At 42.5% G+C, this 26,317-nt stretch overlaps 2 protein-coding genes across 4 annotated transcripts in view; one reads left to right on the forward strand and one right to left on the reverse strand.

The window, feature by feature from the left end:
- The first annotated feature begins 5,075 nt into the window (after positions 1 to 5,075).
- LOC109904803 (alpha-2-macroglobulin-P-like) lies at positions 5,076 to 23,332 on the forward strand. The gene is made up of 18 exons (XM_031791419.1): positions 5,076 to 5,199; positions 5,319 to 5,392; positions 5,921 to 6,032; positions 6,115 to 6,224; positions 6,424 to 6,591; positions 6,857 to 6,908; positions 11,386 to 11,517; positions 12,110 to 12,191; positions 13,494 to 13,650; positions 14,266 to 14,340; positions 19,449 to 19,614; positions 19,710 to 19,906; positions 20,210 to 20,425; positions 20,630 to 20,748; positions 21,439 to 21,529; positions 21,762 to 21,830; positions 22,048 to 22,153; positions 22,563 to 23,332. The coding sequence occupies exons 1-18, from the start codon at positions 5,076 to 5,078 to the stop codon at positions 22,625 to 22,627; spliced, it is 2,115 nt and encodes a 704-aa protein (XP_031647279.1). The 3' UTR covers positions 22,628 to 23,332.
- The window catches only part of LOC109905611 (pleckstrin homology-like domain family B member 1), an 84,955-nt gene continuing 81,325 nt past the window's right edge, over positions 22,688 to 26,317 (reverse strand). For all 3 annotated transcript variants that reach the window (XM_031790675.1, XM_031790676.1, XM_031790677.1), the window contains one exon: positions 22,688 to 25,158. In XM_031790675.1, coding sequence (XP_031646535.1) covers positions 25,018 to 25,158 — 141 coding nt within the window. In that variant the 3' untranslated portion in view covers positions 22,688 to 25,017. The remainder of the gene's footprint in view (positions 25,159 to 26,317) is intronic.

Below are 26,317 nucleotides of genomic sequence, written 5' to 3' on the forward strand. Positions count from 1 at the left end.
ATCTGTCCTTTTGGTCTGATGAGACCAAATTTGAGATTTTTGGTTCGAACCGCTGAGTCTTTGTGAGACGCAGAGTAGGTGAAGGGATGATCTCTGCATATGTGGTTCCCACCGTGAAGCATGGAGGAGGAGGTGTGGGGATGCTTTGCAGGTGACACTGTCTGGGATTTATGTAGAATTCATGGCACACACTGGAATGGTTACCACAGCATTCTGCACCGATATGCCATCCCAGCTGGTTTGCACTTAGTGGGACGATCATTTTGTTTTTCAACAGGACAACCGGACACTTCCAGGCTGTATAAGGGCTAGTTGACCAAGAAGGAGAGTGATTGAGTGCTGCATCAGATGACCTGGCCTCTACAATCACCCAATTTCAACCCAATTGAGATGGTTTGGGATGAGTTGGACCACAGAGTAAAGGAAAAGCAGCCAACAAGTGTTCAGCATATGTTGGAACTCCTTCAAGACGGTTGGAAAAGCATTCCAGGTGAAGCTGGTGGAGAGAATTCCAAAAGTGTGCAAAGCTGTCATCAAGGCTTCTTTGAAGAATCTAAAACATATTTTGATTCTTTAGTTACTACGTGATTCCATACGTGTTATTTCATAGTTTTGATGTATGCACTATTATTCTACAATGTAGAAAATGATTTTAAAAAAGGAAAAACTTGAATGAGTAGGTGTCCAACCTTTTTGACTGGTACTGTGTATATACTGAACAAAGATATAAACGCAACATGCAACAATTTCAACTATTTATTTGAGTTACAGTTCATAGAAGAAAATCTGTCAATTTAAGTATGTTCATTTGGCCCTAATCTATGTATTTCACATGACAGGGGCACAGCCTTGGGTGAGCCTGGAAGGGCATAGGCCCACTGACTTGGGAGCCAGGCCCACCCACTGGGGAGCCAAGCCCAGCCAATCAGAATGAGTTTTTCCCCACAAAAGGGATTTATTACAGACAGAAATACTCCTCAGTTTCATCAGCTGTCCGGGTGGCTGGTCTCAGATGATTCCGCAGGTGAAGAAGCCGGATGTGGAGTTCCTTGGCTGGCGTGGTTACTAGTTGTCTGCTGTTGTGAGACTTGGTTAGAAGTACTGCCAAATTCTCTAAAATGATATTATAGGCGGTTATGGTTGAGAAATTAACATTAAATTCTATGGCAACAGCTCTGGTGGACATTCTTGCAACCGGCATGCCAATTGCATGGCGTTGTGTGACAAAACTGCAAGTTTTAGAGTGGGCTTTTTATTGTCCCCAGCACAAGGTGCACCTGTGTAACGATTTACTCATCTTCTTGATATACCTGTCAGGTGGATGGATTATCTTGGCAAAGGAGAAATGCTCACTAATAGGGATGTGCACAAAATTTGAGAGAAATGTTTTTTTTGCTTATGGAACATTTCTGGGGTCTTTTATTTTAGCTCCTAAAACACTTTACATGTTGTGTTTTATATTTCTGTTCATTGTATATACAGTACATTCAGAACGGATTCAGACCCCTTGACTTTTTCCACATTTTGTTACGTTACAACCTTATTCTAAAATGGATGAAATTGTTTTTTTCTCCTCATCAATCTACACTCATTACCCCATAATGACACTAGTAAAAGCAGGTTTTTAAACATTTTTGCAAAATGTATAAATAACTGATAGCTCATTTACGCAAGAATTCGCACCCTTTACCCATTACTTTTGTTAAAGCACCTTTTGTTAGTGATTTCAGCATCAAGTCTTCTTGGGTATGATGCTACAAGCTTGGCACACCTGTATTTGAGGAGTTTCTCCCATTCTTCTCTGCAGATCCTCTCAAGCTCTGTCATGTCAGATAGGGAATTTCTTGAACTACACTGTTGGCTAAGTGCTTGTAAGTAAGCATTTCAAGGGAAGGTCTGCACTTGTTGTATTCGGCACGTGACAAATAAAGTTTGATTTGAGTGTCGCTGCACAGCTTTTTTCAGGTCTCTCCAGAGATGTTCGATCGGGTTCAAGTCCGGCTCTTGCTGGGCAACTCAAGGACATTCAGAGACTTGTCAAAGCCATTCCTGCGTTGTCTTGGCTGTGTACTTAGGGTCATTGTCTTATTGGAAGTTGAACCTTCACCCCAGTCTGAGGTCCTGAGTACTCTGGAGCAGGTTTTCATCAAAGATCTCTCTGTACTTTGCTCCATTCAGCTTTCCCTCGATCCTGTCTAGTTTCCCAGTCCCTGCTGCTTAAAAACATCCCCACAGCATGATGCTGCCACCACCATGCTTCACCGTAGGGATGGTGCCCGGTTTCCTCTAGACTTGGCATTCAGGCCAAAGAGTTCAATATTGGTTTCATCAGACCAGAGGATCTTGTTTCTCATGGTCAGAGTCCTTTAGGTGCCTTTTGGCAAACTCCTCCAAGCGGGCTGTCAGGTGCCTTTTACTGAGGAGTGGCTTCCGTCTGGCACTCTACCATAAAGGCCTGATTTGGTGGAGTGCTGCAAAGATGGTTGTCCTTCTGGAATGTGCTCCCATATCCACAAAGGAACTTTGCCTCGATGGGCATGACACCACTGATCCCCAAGACATTGTTGACAGACCATCAAATCGGCTCATTGGTGTTCCCTCGAACACTGTCCGAAACAAAATCAATTGTGCCCTCCATTTCTCACTGGTTGGACTCTCACATAGTCAGAGACGATTAAGATAACTTTGTCCCCAACTTTAAAACATCAGTAGGAACAAAAATAGGAACAAAAGAGCCATTTGAGCACACTGCCACTTAAATATTATTACCACAGCTGCATTCATGCTGACTCTTTCCCCTTTAAGGATTTACCTGGTGGCGGTCAGCTCGGAAGTGGTAGGAGGGACCACAGAGAAACTTTGTGCTCAGGTCCATCAAGCCACAGAGCCTCTGTCATTGAAGGTGTCAATGGAGATGGAGGGTGGCAGCAGCACCATTCTACTGGAGGCAGCTGTAACAAAGGATTTCTATCGCTGCACCTCCTTCCAGGTCAGCTGCAACTGTGCTGCGTTCGGCAGGCTACAACATTGTATAAGGCCATGATAGAAATACATTATGTAGAACCATCATGCCTGTCTGACATGTAGATTAAGGAATCATGCCAGCTCTATCTATGACATTTCTAACTGCGAAGTTCCACAACAATGTGATTAGTTGAACAGTAACCCCCACAAATTGTACATACACTGAGTATACCAAACATTAAGAACACCTTCCTAATATTGAGTTTTGCCAGCGTTCTACATAGATGCTGGCCCAAGTTGGCTAGACGTCCTTTGGGTGGTGGACAATTCTTAAAACATGCGGGAAACTGTTGAGCATGAAAAACCCAGCAGTGTTGCAGTTCTTTATACAAACTGGTGCACCTGGCACCTACGATACCCAGTTCAAAGGCACTTCAATATTTTGTCTTGCCAATTCTCCCTCTGAATGGCGCACAGACACAATCCATGTCTCAAGGCTTAAAAATGATTATTTAACCTGTTTCCTCCCCTTCATCTACACTGATTGAAGTGGATTTAACAAGTGACATCAATAAGGGATCATAGCTTTCACCTGGATTCACCTGGTCAGTCTGTCATGGAAAGAGAAGGTGTCCTAAATGTTTTGTATACTCTGTGTATATCAGATTACAGTTGATAGAAACTCCTGACTCTTTTTCTGTACTGGTCATCTTAGACTCATGCTAGCTATACGCATTCATTCAACAACACACATTCATTTCAGTCTTTAATTCTGAATAGTTTGGTTGTAACTCAGTCATCTTGTGTGGAACTCAACTTGGTTTCCAGGCTTTATGCAAAATGATCCAACCTATGAAATGTAATGGCTGTTATTTTAACCTCAGCATAGCGAAGTATGACTATCCACCATTTTAACAAAAAGCGCTCTTCTCAAACTACTGTTAGGAGAGCCAAGCTATGGTTAGGAGCTAGAGAAACATCCATTGTCCTGTTCTTCATGTTGTACAGGTACCCACAGTGAAGACTGACAGAGTGGCCACTGTCCATGTTAGCATCAAGGGGAGGAAGGATGAGATGAGTAAAAAGAAGCCTAAAAGATTCCTCACCATTTTCCAGACAGACAAACCAGTCTACAAACCTGGACAGACAGGTAGTTAGATACATTATTTGATCAACACTGAAATGTACTAAACTGACCCTTTTCGTCTGTTAATAATGTTGAATGATAATTATACATACTCATTTTGAGGAAAGGTCATTACTGAAATGGATGATGAATATACTGTATACAGACAGATGTTATATAGATACATGTTTCTACCACTTTCCCAGTCAAGTTCCGAATCGTCTTGCTGGGTGCTAGTTTCTTGTCATTCAATCAGATGGTAAGTTACTCTCAGTGTTATTCAATAAAAATAAAGTTAGTCTTTGAAAGCATTTTTAACTTGGGTTGTACAGGACAGCCCAGTGTTAGTCAGCATTGGAACATTTTAGGGAGGTGCTGTGTGGTTTGGGAGAGGTTTACTGTAGTTTAGTAAGGAAGGGACGTGATGGAGCAATGATTTCATTCTCTTGCAGTTCCATTTTTTTTTATGGGGCAGTGTGGGTGGCTGGGTGGGTGGGTGGATCAGAGTTCATTTGGCCCGGGTGTTTGATCAGAGCATCTGAATCGAAAGGAGCTCAAGGCCTGCTCTGTACTGTCGCTCTGTAGATGCCTCTACTGTGGAAACTGTTTTGGAAAGTTATGTATTTAATGTTTTAAACCCATTTCTGACACCAAACAATTCTGGGAGGAAATACAAATACAGCTGAAATTTTTTTGGGGCCCAATGTAAATGCTGAATGTTTGTTTCTCTTTTCTAGTATGAAACAGTGGAACTTCAGGTGAGACTCATTCAAATCTATTGCACCTAAACTAAATCTGCAAATATAAGATAAGCAATAATAATGTCATGATCTCCCTTCGAAAATATTACCTGCAAATATGTACTGCGGCATAAATTGATACAATGCCTGCCTCTGTAACAAAAATACCTTCCTTCAACCTACTATGAATCTGTATACAGGACCCCAACTCCAACCGCATTGCTCAGTGGTTGAACCAGTTAACAATGAGTGGAATTCTGGACCTGTCCCACCCCATGTCTGCAGAGGCAACGCAAGGAAGTTACATCATCACTGCATGGAATGAGAAGGGAGAACAAACCTCCCAAAACTTTGACATCAAAGAATATGGTGATGTCTTGTGTCTGATTCTATTGTTTTTACATTGTGATTAAATTGTGGTCTGTGATTTGTTTTTGGTGTAGTTCAACAGACATTGAAGACGTAATATCAACATGTATCTTTTACAGTGTTGCCCAAATATGAGGTGAAAGTCCATCTTCCCCAAACAATAACTATTCTGGACAATCAAGCAACACTGAGAGTTTGTGGAAAGTAAGTGAATAAGACGATGGCGCGTGACAGACAATAAGATGATAATGACCTGCAAGATACTGATAATGACAAACAAGCTTTTAAACAAGGACATTTTATGGGCAGAATATTAGGACTTAATGTGTGTGTTGCATAGACTATACTTTATAGATACTGTCCCATGTTTGATATTTGCTCATGTTCATAGCTGTTTATTTTATTACAACACATGTATGTATATACCATTATTGAATTGTCATTCTTCTGGTGACTTTGTTTCTAGATACACTTATGGAAATCCAGTGCTGGGGTCTGTCACGATGAAAGTTTGTAGAAATGCCATTCGACATCACTGGTTATATGGTTCTAGTAATATCTGCGAGTTGTATATTATGAAAGTAAGTATTTTTTATTCTTGTTACGCTAAATCGTTCGATGACAAATAGAACTCACTGTGGGGAAATTTGTGAGGTTTATGGAAGCATGCTTTCCTAGTGGAGCTAAGCTGACCTACAATAACTGTACTCATTCTCCCTAGACTGACAAAACTGGTTGTGCAACCCAAATTATTGACGTGACCCGATTCGCTCTAAATGAATCAAAGTTTGATGACTTTGAAGTGGAGACTGAGATGGAGGAATATGGAACGGGTAGGAGAGAACGTCATCTTTAACGTAGAGGTGTTTACATGCTCAACTGTTAACCTCTGACCCTTGCCTGTGTTCTCTCCAGGGGTCAGCCTTAAAGGTAATGGCAAGGCAAGCTTTACCGATGTCATCGTAACTGTTTGTTTTGAGGACGTGCCCCAAGCATATAAACCAGGGATTGCATATGAGGGGAAGGTGAGGACAAAATATATTAAATGCCTTTTTAATAACACTGCAGGGAAACGGATTTCTCAGGAAAATCTTTGAAAGATGTTATGATAAATGTTAACGCATCATTTGGAGCATCTAAACCATGATTTTGATGTGTTGTGTGCAATGGGAGTTTACATGTAGTATATTGGACATCTGCAGACATCCTGTCCTGTGTTTTCAGATCAATGTGACCGGTCCAGACTCTACTCCCATTCCCAATGAGCCTGTGTATCTCTTCCTACAAAACAGTGGCACATCTGAGGACTGGACTCTCACCACAGACAGCAAGGGCATTGCTTCTTTCTCTCTAGACACTTCTCTGTGGAGTTCTGAGTCTGTGTCTCTGTCGGTCAGTTGTCACTCACTCATGTTTTCCTCTAAATATTTAATGATATATTATTTAAATATGAAAATGTTTGTTCAGAATGAGATCATTCATTTCTCATGGTGTATTCTCTAAGGTTACTACAATTGTTTATTTTTCATATATTTTCTGTATTTCTTCAACCAGGCTCGTTATCAAAAGGTTAGGGAGGATTATCGGTACATGCACGGTGTGCGTAGACCAGGATATAAATCCGCTTTCCATTTTGGCAAGGAAATTTTATTCCAAGAGCTTTGTGAAGATAATGCAGGGCGAAGGGAAGTTCTCCTGTGAGAAGGACGGTATTGTTCTTGCTCGCTACATCATCCAGGGGGAGGACCGAGGCTCTGCATCTGTCCTCGTGCTCCTAGACCTTAGTGCTGCTTTTGATACCATCGATCACCACATTCTTTTGGAGAGATTGGAAACCCAAATTGGTCTACACGGACATGTTCTGGCCTGGTTTAGATCTTATCTGTCGGAAAGATATCAGTTTGTCTCTGTGAATGGTTTGTCCTCTGACAAATCAACTGTAAATTTCGGTGTTCCTCAAGGTTCCGTTTTAGGACCACTATTGTTTTCACTATATATTTGACCTCTTGGGGATGTTATTCGAAAACATAATGTAAACTTTCACTGCTATGCGGATGACACACAGCTGTACATTTCAATGAAACATGGTGAAGCCCCAAAATTGCCCTCGCTAGAAGCATGTGTTTCAGACATAAGGAAGTGGATGGCTGCAAACTTTCTACTATTAAACTCGGACAAAACAGAGATGCTTGTTCTAGGTCCCAAGAAACAAAGAGATCTTCTGTTGAATCTGACAATCTTAATGGTTGTACAGTCGTCTCAAATAAAACTGTGAAGGACCTCGGCGTTACTCTGGACCCTGATCTCTCTTTTGAAGAACATATCAAGACCATTTCGAGGACAGCTTTTTTCCATCTACGTAACATTGCAAAAATCAGAAACTTTCTGTCCAAAAATGATGCAGAAAAATTAATCCATGCTTTTGTCACTTCTAGGTTAGACTACTGCAATGCTCTATTTTCCGGCTACCCGGATAAAGCACTAAATAAACTTCAGTTAGTGCTAAATACGGCTGCTAGAATCCTGACTAGAACCAAAAAATTTGATCATATTACAGTGCTAGCCTCTCTACACTGGCTTCCTGTCAAAGCAAGGGCTGATTTCAAGGTTTTACTGCTAACCTACAAAGCATTACATGGGCTTGCTCCTACCTATCTCTCTGATTTGGTCCTGCCGTACATACCTATACGTACAAGACGCAGGCCTCCTAATTGTCCCTAGAATTTCTAAGCAAACAGCTGGAGGCAGGGCTTTCTCCTATAGAGCTCCATTTTTATGGAACGGTCTGCCTACCCATGTCAGAGACGCAAACTCGGTCTCAACCTTTAAGTCTTTACTGAAGACTCATCTCTTCAGTGGGTCATATGATTGAGTGTAGTCTGGCCCAGGAGTGGGAAGGTGAACGGAAAGGCTCTGGAGCAACGAACCGCCCTTGCTGTCTCTGCCTGGCCGGTTCCCCTCTTTCCACTGGGATTCTCTGCCTCTAACCCTATTACAGGGGCTGAGTCACTGGCTTGCTGGGGCTCTCTCATGCCGTCCCTGGAGGGGGTGCGTCACCTGAGTGGGTTGATTCACTGTTGTGGTCATCCTGTCTGGGTTGGCGCCCCCCCCCCCCCTTGGGTTGTGCCGTGGCGGAGATCTTTGTGGGCTATACTCAGCCTTGTCTCAGGATGGTAAGTTGGTGGTTGAAGATATCCCTCTAGTGGTGTGGGGGCTGTGCTTTGGCAAAGTGGGTGGGGTTATATCCTTCCTGTTTGGCCCTGTCCGGGGGTGTCCTCGGATGGGGCCACAGTGTCTCCTGACCCCTCCTGTCTCAGCCTCCAGTATTTATGCTGCAGTAGTTTATGTGTCGGGGGGCTGGGGTCAGTTTGTTATATCTGGAGTACTTCTCCTGTCCTATTCGGTGTCCTGTGTGAATCTAAGTGTGCGTTCTCTAATTCTCTCCTTCTCTCTTTCTTTCTCTCTCTCGGAGGACCTGAGCCCTAGGACCATGCCCCAGGACTACCTGACATGATGACTCCTTGCTGTCCCCAGTCCACCTGGCCATGCTGCTGTTCCAGTTTCAACTGACCTGAGCCCTAGGACCATGCCCCAGGACTACCTGACATGATGACTCCTTGCTGTCCCCAGTCTACCTGGCCATGCTGCTGCTCCAGTTTCAAACTTCCACCTGACTGTGCTGCTGCTCTAGTTTCAACTGTTCTGCCTTATTATTATTCGACCATGCTGGTCATTTATGAACATTGAACATCTTGACCATGTTCTGTTATAATCTCCACCCGGCACAGCCAGAAGAGGACTGGCCACCCCACATAGCCTGGTTCCTCTCTAGGTTTCTTCCTAGGTATTGGCCTTTCTAGGGAGTTTTTCCTAGCCACCGTGCTTCTACACCTGCATTGCTTGCTGTTTGGGGTTTTAGGCTGGGTTTCTGTACAGCACTTTGAGATATCAGCTGATGTACGAAGGGCTATATAAATAAATTTGATTTGATTTGATTTGATCTTGACAGAGCTCAAATATTTTTTTTTGCTTAATGGGCAAATATTGTACAAGCCAGGTGTGCAAAGCTCTTAGACTTAACCCCAAAATACTCACAGCTGTAATCGCCACCAAAGGTGCTAATACAAAGTATTGACTCAGGATGAATACTTGTGTAAATTAGATATTTCATTATTCATATATTTACGAACATTTCTAAAACATGTTTTCAATTTGTTATTGGGGGAAAAAACATATTACATTTTCTTTTGAATTCAGGCTGTAACACAACAAAATGTGGTATAAGTCAAGGGGTATGAATACTTTCTGAAGGCATTGAAGATGCAGTGCCTTGCGAAAGTATTCGGCCCCCTTGAACTTTGCAACCTTTTGCCACATTTCAGGCTTCAAACATAAAGATATAAAACTGTATTTTTTTGTGAAGAATCAACAACAAGTGGGACACAATCATGACGTGGAACGACATTTATTGGATATTTCAAACTTTTTTAACAAATCAAAAACTGAAATATTGGGTGTGCAAAATTATTCAGCCCCCTTAAGTTAATACTTTGTAGCGCCACCTTTTGCTGCGATTACAGCTGTAAGTCGCTTGGGGTATGTCTCTATCAGTTTTGCACATCGAGAGACTGACATTTTTTCCCATTCCTCCTTGCAAAACAGCTCCAGCTCAGTGAGGTTGGATGGAGAGCATTTGTGAACAGCAGTTTTCAGTTCTTTCCACAGATTCTCGATTGGATTCAGGTCTGGACTTTGACTTGGCCATTCTAACACCTGGATATGTTTATTTTTGAACCATTCCATTGTAGATTTTGCTTTATGTTTTGGATCATTGTCTTGTTGTATCTTGCTGTATCTAATAGACATGGCTCAAATACATTTCTTGTATATGTCCTAGCCCTGTAAAGAAATGTTGACAATCGCTTGTACTAACAAGTCAAGAGGGATATCTGAGAAAGATCTCCCTTGGGGTATCAAATAAATGGAGGGAAGGAAGGAAGGAATGAGGGTGGGTGGGTGGGAAGGAAGGAACGAACGAGGGAGGATGGGAAGGAAGGAACGAGGGAGGGAACAGTTGAGCCAGGGTACATGAGTGACTGAGGAGTGGCTAGAGGAATCTTTTTTAAATAATGTTTTTATTTAATTAGGCAAGTCAGTTAAGAACAAATTCTTATTTACCAAAAGGCCTCCTGCGGGAATGGGGGCTGGGATTTTTTAAAAATTATATAAAGAAATATAGGACACAACACAACAACACAACACTACATTTTTTTTAACTAGGCAAGTCAGTTAAGAACAAATTCTTATTTTCAATGACGGCCTAGGAACAGTGGGTTAACTGCCTGTTCAGGGGCAGAACGACAGATTTGTACCTTGTCAGCTCGGGGGTTTGAACTTGCAACCTTCCGGTTACTAGTCCCAACGCTCTAACCACTAGGCTACCCTGACCTAAAATGACAACACAGCATGGCAGCAACACATGGCAGGAGCACAACATGGTAGCAGCACAAAATAGGGTACAAACATTGTTGGGCACAGACAACAGCCCAAAGTTCAAGAAGGTAGATGCATCACGCAAAGCAGCCACAACGGTCAGTAAGAGTGTCCATGATTGAGATTGAAATAAAGATGTCCAGTTTGAGTGTTTGTTGCATCTCGTTCCAGTCGCTAGCTGCAGTGAACTGAAAAGACGAGTGACCCAGGGATGTGTGTGCTTTGGGGACCTTTAACAGATTGTGACTGGCAGAACGGGTGTTTGTGGAGGATGAGGGCTGCAGTAGATATCTCAGATAGGGGGGAGTGAGGCCTAAGAGGGTTTAATAAATAAGCAACAACCAGTGGTCTTGCGACGTTTATACAGAGATGACCAGTTAACAGAAGAGTATAGAGTGCAGTGATGTGTCCTATAAGGAGCATTGGTGGCAAGTCTGATAGCTGAATGAAAAAGAACATCTAGCAGCTCGAGAACCCTTACCTGCCGATTTATAATTTACGTCTCCGTAATCTAGCATGGGTAGGATGGTCTTCTGAATTAGGGTTAGTTTGGCAGCTGGGGTGAAAGAGGAGCGATTACGATAGAAGAAACCAAGTCTAGATTTAACTTTAGGATGAGAGGGTGACAGGAAGCAAGCTGATGCGTGACTGGTCTAGACTTGCATGTTAATGTCTCCCTGTCTTGAACTATAGGGGAGGTGAGTGTGAAAGTGAGTGCCGAGGCATTGAAGACTGAGGAGCTCTGCGGCAACGAAGTGGCCACGGTGCCAGAGAAAGGACGCATTGACACCATTGTGCAAACACTGCTGGTAGAGGTGAGTGTCTGTCCTGTATAGCAAGTCCACTGTTTCTCCCACTGTGATAACATGTTTTCAGTAACACTAGGGTGAGGGTAAATACATTAGACTTTATATCCCCTTCTATTGTATGTTTGGTATTTTGATGAGGAGACCAATATGGTTTGGTGTTTTAATCTTAAAAACAGTTAGACACCAGCCCATGCATAATAAATAAAAAAGGAAATATTTTTACAAGTTTGAAGAAAAATGTAATCTGTCAATTAATTCATGCATATATTTTCGTATAGCTGGACTGACACAACAGACGGCCTGGGGCGTAGACTTATCTGAACAGTGTACTTTTCTGGTCAAAAGCCTCCCGGGTGGCACAGTGGTCTAAGGCACTGCAGTGCTAGCTGTGCCACCAGAGACTCTGGGTTTGAGCCCAGACTCTGTCGCAGTCAGCCACGACCGGGAGGCCCATGGGGCGGCGCACAATTGGCTTAGCGCATCGTCCGGGTTAGGGGAGGGTTTTGCCGGCAGGGATACCCTTGTCTCATCGCGCACTAGTGACTCCTGTGGCGGGCCAGGCGGAGTACGGTGTTTCCTCTGACACATTGGTGCCATTTGTGCTGCAGGCTACCAGAGAGAGCTCAACTACAAGCATGATGATGGCTCCTACAGTGCCTTTTGGAAGAGTGATGAATCTGGAAACACCTGGTCAGTTTATTGCAAGTCCACACAGTCATAATACCGTCTCTTAGATTATTCTACAATTTAGATGTTTTTTAAAATGACATTTGATTTAAGGGTGTTAACAGTATGTAATAAAGGTAGAATGTGATTGTCTCAAATCCATATTAGTATGTGCTGAAGCCAATTGTTATTGTGGCAAAGTTAGGGTTGGCTTTCAGCACATACAGTATGGCTTCTAGCCACTGTTATCTAGATTCTATGATCCATAGTTTAGGTAAGGCTCACCACATCTAACAAAGAAACGTCCTCAATGTCAACTGCGTTTATTTTCAGCAAACTTAACATGTGTAAATATTTGTATGAACATAACAAGATTCAACAACTGAGACCTAAACTGAACAAGTTGGACAGACATGTGACTAACAGAAATGGAATAATGTGTCCCTGAACAAAGGGGGGGGGGGGGTGAAAATCAAAATTAAGTCAGTATCTGGTGTGGCCACCAGCTGCGTTAAGTACTGCAGTGCATCTCCTCATGGACTGCATCTGATTTGCCTGTTCTTGCTGTGAGATGTTACCACACTCTTCCACCGAGGCACCTGCAAGTTCCTGGACATTTCTGGGGGGAATGGCCCTAGCCCTCACCCTCCGATCCAACAGATCCCAGATGTGCTCAATTGGATTGAGATCTGGGCTCTTCTCTGGCCATGGCAGAACACTGACATTCCTGTCTTGCAGGAAATCACGCACAGAACGAGCAGTATGGCTGGTGGAATTGTCATGCTGGAGGGTCATGTCAGGATAAGCCTGCAGGAAGGACCATCCAGCCTCTCTCAGCCTATTGCGAACAGTCTGAGCACTGATGGAGGGATTGTGCTTTCCTGGTGTAACTCAGGCAGTTATTTTTGCCATCCTGTACCTGTCCCACAGGTGTGATGTTTGGATGTACCGATCCTGTGCGGGTGTTCTACGTGGTCTGCCACTGCGAAGACGATCAGCTGTCCTTCCTGTCTCCCTGTTGCGCTGTCTTAGGCATCTCACAGTACTGACATTAAAATGTATTGCCCTGGCCACATTAGCAGTCTTCCTTGCAGCATGCCTAGGGCACGTTCACGCAGATGAGACCTTAATTGCCTATCGTCTGTAAGCTGTTAGTCTTAACGACCGTTCCACAGGTACATGTTCATTAATTGTTTATGGTTAATTGAACAAGCATGGGAAACGTTGTTTAAACCCTTTCCAATGAAGATCTGTGAAGTTATTTCAATTTCTACGAATTAGTTTAGTCTTAGTAACTCCAGTAACATCTTCCCTGTGTCCTCTCAGGCTCACCTCCTTTGTGCTGAAGTCCTTTGGCGGGGCCAAGCCCTACATCTTTGTGGACCCCGCCCACATTGCCCAGGCCAAGGCCTGGTTGGCCAGTCACCAGCAGAATGATGGCTGCATCACATCAGTAGGGAAACTCTTCCATAACGGCATGAAGGTAAAGGGTTTAGCTGGAAGTAAGAGGAGGAGGAGTATCTTACTGCTGCCACCTAATGTGAAAAGATGACGTTAAGGGCAGAGATTCAGCAGGAGGTTCTGGTGTAAAAGTGTCCCATTCTATTTAGTGCAATGGTGGAGTCTGTATAAAATCCTAGATAACTAAACACAAAATACTTGATAACAATACATATCGTACAATCAAATACGTGTACTTTACATAATTCATCCTGCACTGACACCTGGGATAATGTACTGTTCAGGAGGACCTTAGGACCCCACGTGTGCCCCAAAAAGGCACATGCTGAGCACAACAAGAATCCCAAGCATGTTTTAGCCTGTCCTGAGAACACAACACCTCCTCAAAGTTACCAGAGTCTGACTAGTCCTGACATCTTTTGTGTATCTCCAGAACAGTACACTTGTATCTGAAGGGCTTAACAGGTTTTCCCACCCTGTTCTTTATCTTGGTGCACCATACCATGCGAATGTTTTAAACACTGCAATGATTTTTTTCCTGATATCGGTTGATATCAGTGTGACTTTGAAACTCTGTAGCACCTGAGAGTACTGTATGATATTGGATGAAGTTTACTGTCATCCTTTGGTGTTATAGGGAGGGGTCGGGAATCAGGTGTCGCTCACTGCCTACATTACCGCTGCACTGCTGGAGCTGGATGGCAACACTACTGTGAGTTATGACCTTTCTTTCTTTCCATATCCATGTCTTTTTATATCATATTGATAAACAAGAAGACCACATTTGGTGCTTTTATCAAAAAATGTACAGCCCTAGGGGATATTTCTGCTTAGCCATCTCACTATTTCATAGATAGAAATACATATCCATCAGTGCATTCGGAAAGTATTAGACCCCTTGACCTAATCCACATTTTGTTACGTTACAGCAGGGCTGCCCAACCCTCATCCTGGAGATCTACTGTCCTGTGAGTTTTCAGTCCAACCCTAATTTAACACACCTGATTCTACTAATTAGCTGCTCAACAAGACCTTAACTAGCTGAATCAGATATGCTAAATTAGGGTTGGACTGAACCCACAGGACCGTAGAACTCCAGAAAGAGGGTTGGACAGCCCTGCGTCTCAGCCTTATTCTTAAATGGATTAAATAAAATGTTTTTGTCATCAATCTACACACAATACCCCAAAATGACGACAAAGCTGAAGCTGGTTTCTAGAAATGTTTGCTAATTTATTAAAAATAGAAACAGAAATAACGTATTTACATAAGTATTCAGGCCCTTTGCTATGCGACTCGAAATTGAGTTCAGGTGCATCCTGTTTCCATTGATCATCCTTGAGCTGTTTCTACAACTTGATTGGAGTCCACCTGTGGTAAATTCAATTGATTTGACATTATTTGAAAAGGCACACACCTGTCTATATAATCTATATAAGGTCCCACAGTTAACAGTGCATGTCAGAGAAAGGAAAACCAAGCCATGAGGTTGAAGGAATTGTCCGTAGAGCTCCGACACAGGATTGTGTCGAGGCACGAATCTGGGGGAAGAGTACCAAAACATTTCTGCTGCATTGAAGGTCTCCAAGAACACAGTGGCCTCATCATTGTTACATGGAAGACATTTTAACCACCACAACTCTTCCTAGAGCTGACCGCCCAAAACTCAAGCAATCGTGGGAGAAGGGCGTTGATCAAGGAGGACAAAGTACCTGATGGTCACTCTGACAGAGCTCAAGATTTCCTCTGTGGAGATTGGAGAACCTTCCAGAAGGACATTCATCTCTGCAGCACTCCACCAATCAGGCCTTTATGGTAGAGTGGCCAGACAGAAGTCACTCCTCAGTAAAGGCACATAACAGCCCGCTTGGAGTTTGCCAAAAGACACCTAATAGACTCTCAGACCATGAGAAACAATATTCTCTGGTCTGATGAAACCAAGATTGAACTCTTTGGCTTGAATGCCAAGCGTCACGTCTGGAGAGAGCCAGGCACTGTGTGGACGTGTGTGTGGACATGTTTAACTACTCTTGTGGGGACATCTGGGGACATGTTGGTCCCCACAAGGTCAAATGCTATTTTTAGGGTTAGGTGCTAAAGTTAGAAGCTAGGGTTAGGTTTTTGGGTTCAAGGTAAGGTTAGGGAAAATAGGGTTTTGAATGGGACTGAATTGTGTGTCCCCACAAGGTTAGCTGTACAATACTGTGTTTAAATACATACAGTACCAGTCAAGTTTGGACACACCTACTCATTCCATGGTTTTTCTTTATTTTTACTATTGTAGAATAATAGTGAAGATATCAAAACTATGAAATAATGGAATGGAATCATGAGTCTGTAATACCAACATGTTTCAAGCAGACCACCATAGTCCCTGTGACCAAGTACACGAAGGCAACCTGCCTAAATGACTACAGACCCGTAGCATTCACATCTGTAGCCATGAAGTGCTTTGAAAGGCTGGTATTGGCTCACATCAACACCATTATCCCAAAAACCCTAGACCCACTCCAATTTGCATACCGCCCAAACAGATCCACAGATGATGGAATCTCTATTGCACTCCACACTGCCCTTTCACACCTGGACAAAAGGAACACCTATGTGAGAATGCTATTTATTGACTACAGCTCAGCGTTCAACACCATAGTACCCTCAAAGCTCATCGCTAAGGATCCTGGGACTAAACACCTCCCTCTGCAAGTGGATCCTGGACTTCCTGACGGGCTGCCCCCAGGTGGTGAGGGTAGGTAGCAACACCTCTGCCACGCTGATCCGCAACACAGGAGCCCCTCAGGGGTGCGTGCTCAGTGTCCTCCTGTACTCCCCGTTCACCCACGACTGCGTGGCCAGGCACGACTCAAACACCATCATTAAGTTTGCATACGACACAACGGTGTCACCGAGAATGACGAGACAGCCTATAGGGAGGAGGTTAGAGACCTGGCCGGTTGGTGCCGGAATAATAACCTATTCCTCAACGTAACCAAGATTAAGGAGATGATTTGTGGACTATAGGAAAATTAGGACCGAGCACGCCCCCATTCTCATCGACGGGACTGTAGTGGAGCAGGTTGAGAGCTTCAAGTTCCTTGGTGTCCACATCACCAACAAACTATAGTGGTTCAAACACACCAAGACAGTCATGTAGAAGGCACGACAAAGCCTATTCCCCCTCAGGAAACTGAAAATATTTGGCATGGGTCCTTACATCCTTACAAGGTTCTTCAGCTGCAACATCGAGAGCAAAAAGGCTTCTCAACAGCTTTTACCCCCAAACCAGAAGACTCCTGAACAGGTAATCTAATAGCTACCTGGACTATTTGCATTGTGTGCAAATATTTTAGAAATCCATCCAAATAATCCATGTTATTTAATTATTTCACCAACGAGCTTCTGCGTTGCCAAGGGCTAAAATTTAAGTCATTCCTATTTCTGACGCAGATCGCGCTGCAAGTCCTGCCTCTCCCATCTCCCCATTGGTTTATAGAAGCAGGTACCCACTTGCCATCTCCTCATTGGTTATACACACGTGGGTGATTGAAATACTAAATGTTTTGCCTGTTGTCATGGTAATACTATGAAAGTGTAGATGCCAATCACCATATAAGTTCAAAGATGAAAACTCAATGTTTATATCCCAGGACAAATTAGCTAGCAACAGCAAGCTAGCTAAATAGGACAAATTAGCTAGCTTGCACTTGCTAATTAGCTAAATTACCATACATGTTTAATGCTTTTCGACCTGTCCCCAAATGAATGTCATTGGTTCAGAGTTTGTTTTGATATTTTAACCTGCGTGTCGGGATCGCGTTTGGTGTAGGGGGACAAAATGTATGTACGATAATACCTTTTTTTATTGTATTTTTTATAAATGTTACCCTGTTTTCTCCCTAATTTCGTGCTATCCAATTGTTTTGTCTCATCGCTACAACTCCCATACGGGCTCTGGAGAGACGAAGGTTGAAAGTCATGCGTCCTCCGATACACAACCCAACCGCACTGCTTCTTAACACAGCGCCATCCAACCCGGAAGCCAGCCGCACCAATGTGTCGGAGGAAACACCGTGCACCTGGCAAGCTTGGTTAGCGCGCACTGCGCCCGGCACGCCACAGGAGTCGCTGGTGCACGATGAGACAAGGATTTCCCTACCGGCCAAACCCTCCCTAACCCGGACGACACTAGGCAGCGTAGCCTAGTGGTTAGAGCATTGGACTAGTAACCGGAAGGTTGCGAGTTCAAACCCCCAAGCTGACAAGGTACAAATCTGTCGTTCTTCCCCTGAACAGGCAGTTAACCCACTGTTCCCAGGCCGTCATTGAAAATAAGAATGTGTTCTTAACTGACTTGCCTGGTTAAATAAAGGTAAAATAAATAAAATAAAATAAAAATTATAATTGTGCGTCGCCCCAGATAATTCTTAAAAAAAAATATATATATATATTTTTTTTTACTTAGAAATTGCACTGTTGGTTAGTAAGCATTTCACTGTTGTATTCGGCACACGTGACAAATAATTTGATTTGATGTAATATATTTGAGATTCTTCAAAGTAGCCACCCTTCACCTAGACTGCTTTGCACACTCTTGGCATTCTCTCAACCAAAATTCAAGAACTTTGTAAGTTTCTTCAAGTGCAGTTGCAAAAACCATCAAGCGCTATGATGAAACTGGCTCTCATGAGGACCACCACAGGAAAGTCAGAACCAGAGTTACCTCTGCTGCAGAGGATATGTTCATTAGAGTTACCAGCCTCAGAAATTGCAGCACAAATAAGGGCTTCAGAGTTAAACAGACACATCTCAATATCACATTTTCAGAGGAGAATCAGGCATTCATGGTGGAATTGTTGCAGTGAAACCACAACTAAAGGACAACATTAAGAAGAAGAGACTTGCTTGGGCCAAGAAACATGAGCAATGGACATATGACTGGTGGAAATCTGTCCATTGGTCTGATTCCAAATTTGAAAATCTTGGTTCCAACCGCTGTGTCTTTGTGAGATGTGGAGTAGGTGAACGGATGATCTCCGCATGTGTAGTTCCCACCGTGAAGCATGGAGGAGGTGTGGGGGTCCTCTGCTGGTGACACTGTCAGTGATTTATTTAGAATTCAAGGCACACTAAACCAGCATGGCTACCACAGCATTCTGCAGTGATACGCCATCCCATCTGGTTTGCGCTTAGTGGGACTATCATTTGTTTTTCAACAGGACAATGACCCAACACACCTCCAGGCTGTGTAAGCGCTATTTGACCAAGAAGGAGAGTGATGGAGTGCTGCATCAGATGACCTGGCCTCCAGAATCACATGACCTCAACCCAATTGAGATGTTTTGGGATGAGTTGGACCGCAGAGTGAAGGAAAAGCAACCAACAAGTGCTCAGCATATGTAGTAACTCCTTCAAGACTGTTGGAAAACCATTCCAGGTGAAGCTGGTTGAGAAAATGCTAACATTGTGCAAAGCGGTCTTCAAGACGAAGGGTGGCTACTTTAAAGAAACTCAAATATATGAAGAAAATAGTAAAAAATAAAGGAAAAACCTTTGAATGAGTAGGTGTCCAAAGATTTGACTGGTACTGTGCATGCATACACCTAATTTATTTGTATTGCTAACATTATTCAGTACTCATACCCATATTAAAGACCTGATAAAAGGTCTTGGTTGTATTAAATAGGGAACGCAGTGGAAAACCCATAGACATTTTGCAACTGAATTAGCATATGGTCCAGGTATTCCCTCATAGTTTCAATCAGTGTTCCTCTGTCTGGTGCCTAATGAACACAACACTGTTGTATTTGTATGTGGGTGTGTCAGGACCCCATGGTGGAGAAGAGTCTGGTGTGTCTGAAGGCAGCAGTGTCTGACAAGCTGGACAGCACCTACACCACAGCTCTGATGTCCTACACATTCGCCCTGGCACAAAACCAGGATATGAGGGCCAAGCTCATCACCCACCTGGACAAGATTGCTGATACCTCAGGTATGTGTCTTGTCTCTTTGTGAAAATGTCTTTGTCTTTACCTGTCTGTCTGACTGCCGTGAAACAGTCACTGTCGACAACGAAAATTACCACAGGTGGCAATCGTCACTGGGAGAGAGCGGAGGCTTCTGCGTGGAAGACAGACTCTCTGGAGGTGGAAATGACATCCTACGTGCTGCTGGCGCTGCTCTCAGGCCCGTCCATGCCAGGCTTTGGGCTGGACTACTCCACCGCCATCGTCCGCTGGCTGGCCCAGCAGCAGAACCCCTACGGAGGTTTTGCTTCCACACAGGTACTTTTTTGGTCTGGTAGACATTCATTCACTAGCTCCTCATCTGCTTGTCGCTCCTACTGTTAGTACATGGTTAAACATTGATCACACCAAATACTTATTTTATATGAAATATAGCATATTGGACATTTTATTTAAGCCTTACTTCATAACACATTGTATGGATTTCCTTGAATTGTTGTGATTCATTTTAGATTCTCAATGTATTTCTTTGTTCTATTGATTCTCTCCATCTTTACCCAAGCTACAGTTATCGAGATTTGTTTTTGCAACAGTATCTCCCTCTTCTTCCCCTGTCACCAGGACACAGTGGTAGCACTGCAGGCTCTGGCCAAGTACGGTGCTGCCACCTTCAGCCCAGAGGGCGCCAGTACAGTCAGTGTGAGCTCAGCCGGAGGCCTGAATATGGAGTTCACTGTGAATCAGAACAACAGGCTTCTCTATCAGGAGGAACAGCTGAAGGAGGTCCCTGGGGACTACAACATCAAGACACAGGGCAAAAGCTGTGTGTTTGTGCAGGTCAGGCTCCAGTCATTAGCCCTTTGCTGCCTCTACATCCAGTCCTGAGTGTCTGGTTTGTGTTCAGTAGGGCACACTGTTGAACAAAAACTAACGTTTCAACCCTAGAGTGTCAGCATTAATGGAAATGCCTGTGTACTGTACATTGAAATGTGGATGTTGATTTCATGCATCTCAATGGTATTGTCTCTGTTTTCTTTTCAGATCGCCATGCACTACAATATTCCCCCTCCTCCTGATTTCTCTGCTTTTAACATCTCAACAGAGACGCTGGGGAAATGCAACGGCACCAAGAAATCTCTGATTGTGTCTGTGGATGTAAGGTACGGTGGTATTCCTTTTAACCTTGAAATAGCACCTGAATGATTCTGGTAGGACAAGTGAACAAAGAAACTGAACCACCAGTGTGTAGATGTCAATATCTTTAAAGCTGCTATATGTAACAACTTTTTGGGCAACCCAACCAAATTCACATAGAAATGTGAGTTATAGATCTGTCACTCATTGACAGCAAGTCTAAGAAGCGGTAGATCTGTTTTTATGTGTGTTATTTTTATGCTTCCCATTCTTACGTTTAGTTTTCACATCTTTTACTTTCAGTTTTGTACACCAGCTTCAAACAGCAGAAAATACAATATTTGTTTTTATTGAAGATATATTTCAGAGGTTTAGATGGTACAATGATTCTCTACACCATAGAGCCCCACAATGGAGGTGTCATAATACCCAGAAAACCTAGCGGTCAAGCAGGGAAATGGTTCAGGTCGTTTTTTTAAAGAGATTTACATGGTTATCAAAACGTCACACCAGGTAGAAAACGATTGGAACATTTCCCTATTTGACCTCTAGGTTTTATGGGTATTATGACTCATACTGTGGTACTCCTTGTTTTGTCACATAAACATAAATTAGGCAAACTAGTAGAATTGTAGCAACCAGGAAATGGCGAGATTTCTGCAACTTTTTAAGGTAATACAGTATGTTACCTTCATCTGACCTGGTTTGACTGACAGGTACAACGGTCGGCGAGAGGAGACCAACATGGTGATCATCAATGTCAAACTTCTCTCCGGCTTCGTCCTGGACAAGTCCTCCCTCAGGCCTGTGAGTCAATAAGAGAGCCTTAGTTGAGGGGAACGCATATACAGTTTAATCAGGGCCAGGAGTTTTACCAGGTTGGTGAACACTAAGTATAATCCCCTCCTGGATTAGTTATTGTATATTAATGATAATGGTGTCTGTTCTAATTGTAAGTATTGTAAATGCCAGTGGTTGTCCTTTGGACTAATCAGTTCTACTGTCTACGACAATGTTAACCTGTGTTCGGTTCTTCCAGTTGAAAAATGACCCCACTGTCAAACGAGTTGACCTGGAGGAAGGACATGTCATCATCTACCTAGATGGGGTAGGAACATGAATAATGAATGTTGCGTCTAAACAGGCTGCTGTCTTTATCGGTCACATTAACCTGGTTGGATGTGGTCTCATTTGCATCCACACACTGGATTTAACTTGCACATTAACATCAAAGTAAGAATGTAGTGGATGTTTTATACAGGAACACTTTATGAATCTATAACATTGAACTGCAGTGTCAAATGTTTTATTACCTTTTCTTCCAGCTTATTCAGAAGGAAACTAAGACGTACAGCCTGGCCATAGAGGAGGTTGTGCCTGTGAGGAATCTGAAACCAGCTGTGGTGAAAGTGTATGACTACTACCAGACAAGTAAGAATTCCATTTAACACGGACAGTAAAAACGTGTTCTCATGCACCGAAAACATTGTTCCCCATAGTCTATATTAGTCCTTTGAAATAGCGCACCATGAATTGAAAATAACAACATATACAGTAGTTGTCTGGATGTTGCTTTTTTTGTTGTCTATTAATGGAGACTACACGTTTCTATTAACCAGTTTCCAAACCACCCATTTCTCTCTGAAATATTTGGTGGCACTGACATACCTGTCTGGGTTACATACATATCTCTTGTTCCCTAAAGAAGGAAACAAGACCTCACCAGTGGGCCCATTGGTTCACCCCTGAAGTGGGAGTTTAATGATGTTGACTGACAGAAAGGGAAGTCAAGTTAGCATTAGAAAGAAACTGACCTCTGCATTATCTGTTCTGTTCTCAGGTGATGAAGCTGTGAGTGAATACAGCTCCCCATGTGTAGAGAGTAAGTACAAAACCTTTCTATAACCAAACCTACTCATCTCATACTTCTGTTTGTGAAATTAGCCTAAATGACAAATGTAGATATTAATGTGTATGTTCACTGTTTATTTTATAGAGTAAAATCCTAGGACAAGCAGGCAATGCTCTATTGATTTCATCACAGGTGATGAAATCAATGATGTGTGAAAGACAAAGCCAATCACAAGCTGACTGGACCATGGCTCAACCAATTGCTTTCCTATCAAGGAAGTCATGTTTTTAGGTAGAGCTCATAAAACCTCTACAGTTCATGGTACCACATTGACCAACTTGTGATCCGTTTTTAACATAAGTGAATTTTTAAAATGTGTTTAATAGATGGGCATTAGAATGTACTTTTAATTCTTTGATTTGTGCTAACACGTTGTAACCCTAAAATGATTGTGTGAGATCGTTATTTCAAAAGTAATATCAGTGTTTCTACTGCGACGATGAGAATGAAATGTTTTAATAAAACCATGGCCATGTTGCTATGATTTCAAACCAGACTCACAGTAACATTTCTGTTTTAATAGATCTGACAATATCCATATAATCCATACATGAAAGTGCCGTATAAAACAGTGTACCGTCAACATAATATAGTCTGAAGATGGTGTGAGAGATGTTCTACACGGTGTTGAGGGAGTGTAGACAGTTGTATGACCCTGTGAGTGTTCTTAAGTATACTGAAGTGTATTCTGAGTTTTCTTTTGAAATGACAAAAACAAGTAAATTTCTTTTTATACAATACTGGTTGAATGATGAGTAAATTACATTTTCATACAGACATCTTTTTTTGTTTTTATATATAACACTATGATATACCTCTGGCCAATGCTGAATATTTGGTTGCACCCATTTCGGTGTGGGAAAAAATAAACAGGAAAATATATTAAGGTCTTTTCTCACTAGTCTCTTTTCCTCTACTTGACAGTTTACAGTACTACTGTATCTCAGGCAGGTTAACCATAAATAGAAAAAGAGAACTACATTTCACAAGGCTTCTCAATAAACCTAAACACTCAGGTTTACATGTTCAAAATCACAGCATAGTCTTCTTTAAAAAGATATTCAGATGGTGATTTATAAATGTTGTGATCGTGTCGCCTGTCCGAGTCCTTTACAATGATTTGTCAAGCTACCAGATCATTTGACGTTCTATTAAAGCTGAAATGCACCCTGAGTCTGAAAACAAGCCCATATACCCTGTGTAGATCTGTGTAAGCAATAGTATATGGCGACAATTCCACATTGCGTATCAGAGAGCAATATGTAGCTACCACCTCTTTCCCAATCATCTCAGATCAACACAAGAGCGTAGGATGTGGTGGGGGATGGAACTTGGAATTCAGGGGATGTTACTGTTCACATGTACTTGTGTATTGCTGCATCAAAACAGCAGTCAGACTCCCCTCTCCCTTCCCCATGCAAGTCTGTTGAATTCTGATACTGTTAACAAAGATTGTAAACCAGCACGATCAACAGTTACAGACTAGGAGTATTACGACACATCAAGGCACAGAATGATTAGCATTATTATAATGACATGTACTGTTGTCTCATTTATGTAGTCCCTAGAGCTCCTGGTGTTGTAGGCTGGCAGTGATGGAATGGCTGCTTACGCAAGGGGTCAAGTTATCAGGACTTGGCAAACAGACTGTGTGTGTCTTTAGGAGTAGTATAAGACGGACACAGTGGAATCTAGTTCAGTAAAGTAAGATCACAGAGATGGATCAAGATCTAGTTTCATCTGTGGAACTTAAATTAAGTATGGACTCCTGAGTTGGTGTGTTGTGTCATGGTCTTACTGATTTCAATTCCATTTTCTCCATTTTCAATAGAATTTCTTTTAAGCATTTCTTAAATGATTACATCTTTCGCTCACTGATAAACTTAAGTAGATTTGGGCAAATGCCTTTGTTTTCTATTTGAAACATTCCATAAAAACGACCATCTGTTTGAAACCATTGTTATGTTATTTGGCAATATTCCACGTGTGTAAAAAAAAACAACAAAAAAAAAAAAAAACTATCAAAGACATTTACTGATACACAAAATAGGTCTCACGCAAGAGACTAACTAAAACAAGATCTCCATTTGGCAATATAGAAAGGCTTTTGAGCAGAAAGTCTGACAGTTATGTTGTTTGGTTATATACAGTGTGTGTGTGTCTCTTCCAGGGCTCCCTTTTTTAATGAGTAGAAAAACCAGTGGAGAAAAAATGTATATTGTAAAGTGAGAGACGTGAGATTTAAAAATAGATAGAATGAACTTAACAAAATAAAAAGGCAATTTCCCAATATTGGGAGAGGCGCTAGAAGGAAAGGCCTGAATCTCTTGAAGTGTTCCTGCCGAAGCAGTCTCCTTATGTCAACGTACGCAGGTCTCCAGTATTAGTTCATGAACTGCGTGTAGCCCTCGGCTCCGGTTACTATAACGTCCATCCATATCCTCATGGCCTCCGGGGCAGGGGCCACCATGTAGTAGAGTCTGTCATGAGTCTTCACACAGAAGGTCAACGAGGGATTGGGGCTCTGGGATTGGAGGAGAGAGAAAGGTCAGTAATATGGAGCTGAAGTATAATTTAATGACTCCGATTTAGCACTCGATGTTAAGGGGTGTGAAAGTGCAGAAGCTACCCATATCCTTTTTGGGGATCATTGGAGGCTAGATCGAATGCAGAATGTGGGTGGAGAGTTTTTTTTCTACGTGCTACCCTCGGATATTGTCTCTGATTCAACTAAAATAACCAATATCATGCTCTGTCCCTATATATTTTTCCTAAATGAATTGGTCATGATGGTTAGTACAATGGGTGTGCTACAATAATCAAATATCATAAACGACAACCCAAAAACCACAGGCAAGGGTTAGTTGAGACACATTTGCCCATATAGATTTTTTTCAACTGATTGTCTTGTTGCCGGACAGTGGGGCTTCTCCTAGGCCGAGTCACACGTCTGTCTTTTGAACAAGTAAAAAGAAAAGTGAGCCCTACGCTGCGCTACCACGTGTTTATCCACAACACACAGTTAATCAGGGCGTGGCTGGCACACACACCTCTCTTCGAAACTGAGGAGGCAGGAGCTCAGAAAAGTGCTGAAGGAGACAGAGTCAAAACAGGATATAAGAAATACAGCAGGACAGTACACACACACACACACACAAAACATGACATTCTCCACACAAACTATAAGACGCATGTGCCCACCGCACATATTTTACAGTTGCACACATGCACGTCTTAGGAGTTCATAAGCTATATACAGTGTATGAAATACAACGCTGATACACGCAAACACACACCTAGATAATCCACCCTTATTTAGTCTGTTTCAATTGTATTAATTGAAGGGACAGATTCAAACACAACCAATTCCACAGAGGAGCAGACAAGTGAATTATCACTAAGAAGGCTTGCTTTGGCAAACAACTCCAATGCAGGCACTTCAGACAAATATGAAACTAAGGGGGGAAAGGGAAAATGTGAGGATCCAGAGATGCACTGTTCTGTAATGGCTGTGTTTTTTTTGTATTAATCATGCATGATTACGCCCCTGGTGGGTATTCAACTGAAAGTTGCAGATAGCAATGGAATATGTAGAGCTGACACAAATCCTAATTCTACATGACAGACAATCCTATCTATTCTACATGACACATTTCTATCTGAACATTCTGTGTAAACAAACA

The sequence above is a fragment of the Oncorhynchus kisutch genome, linkage group LG15, assembly GCF_002021735.2.
Source record: "Oncorhynchus kisutch isolate 150728-3 linkage group LG15, Okis_V2, whole genome shotgun sequence".
NCBI classification, from domain to species: domain Eukaryota; kingdom Metazoa; phylum Chordata; class Actinopteri; order Salmoniformes; family Salmonidae; genus Oncorhynchus; species Oncorhynchus kisutch.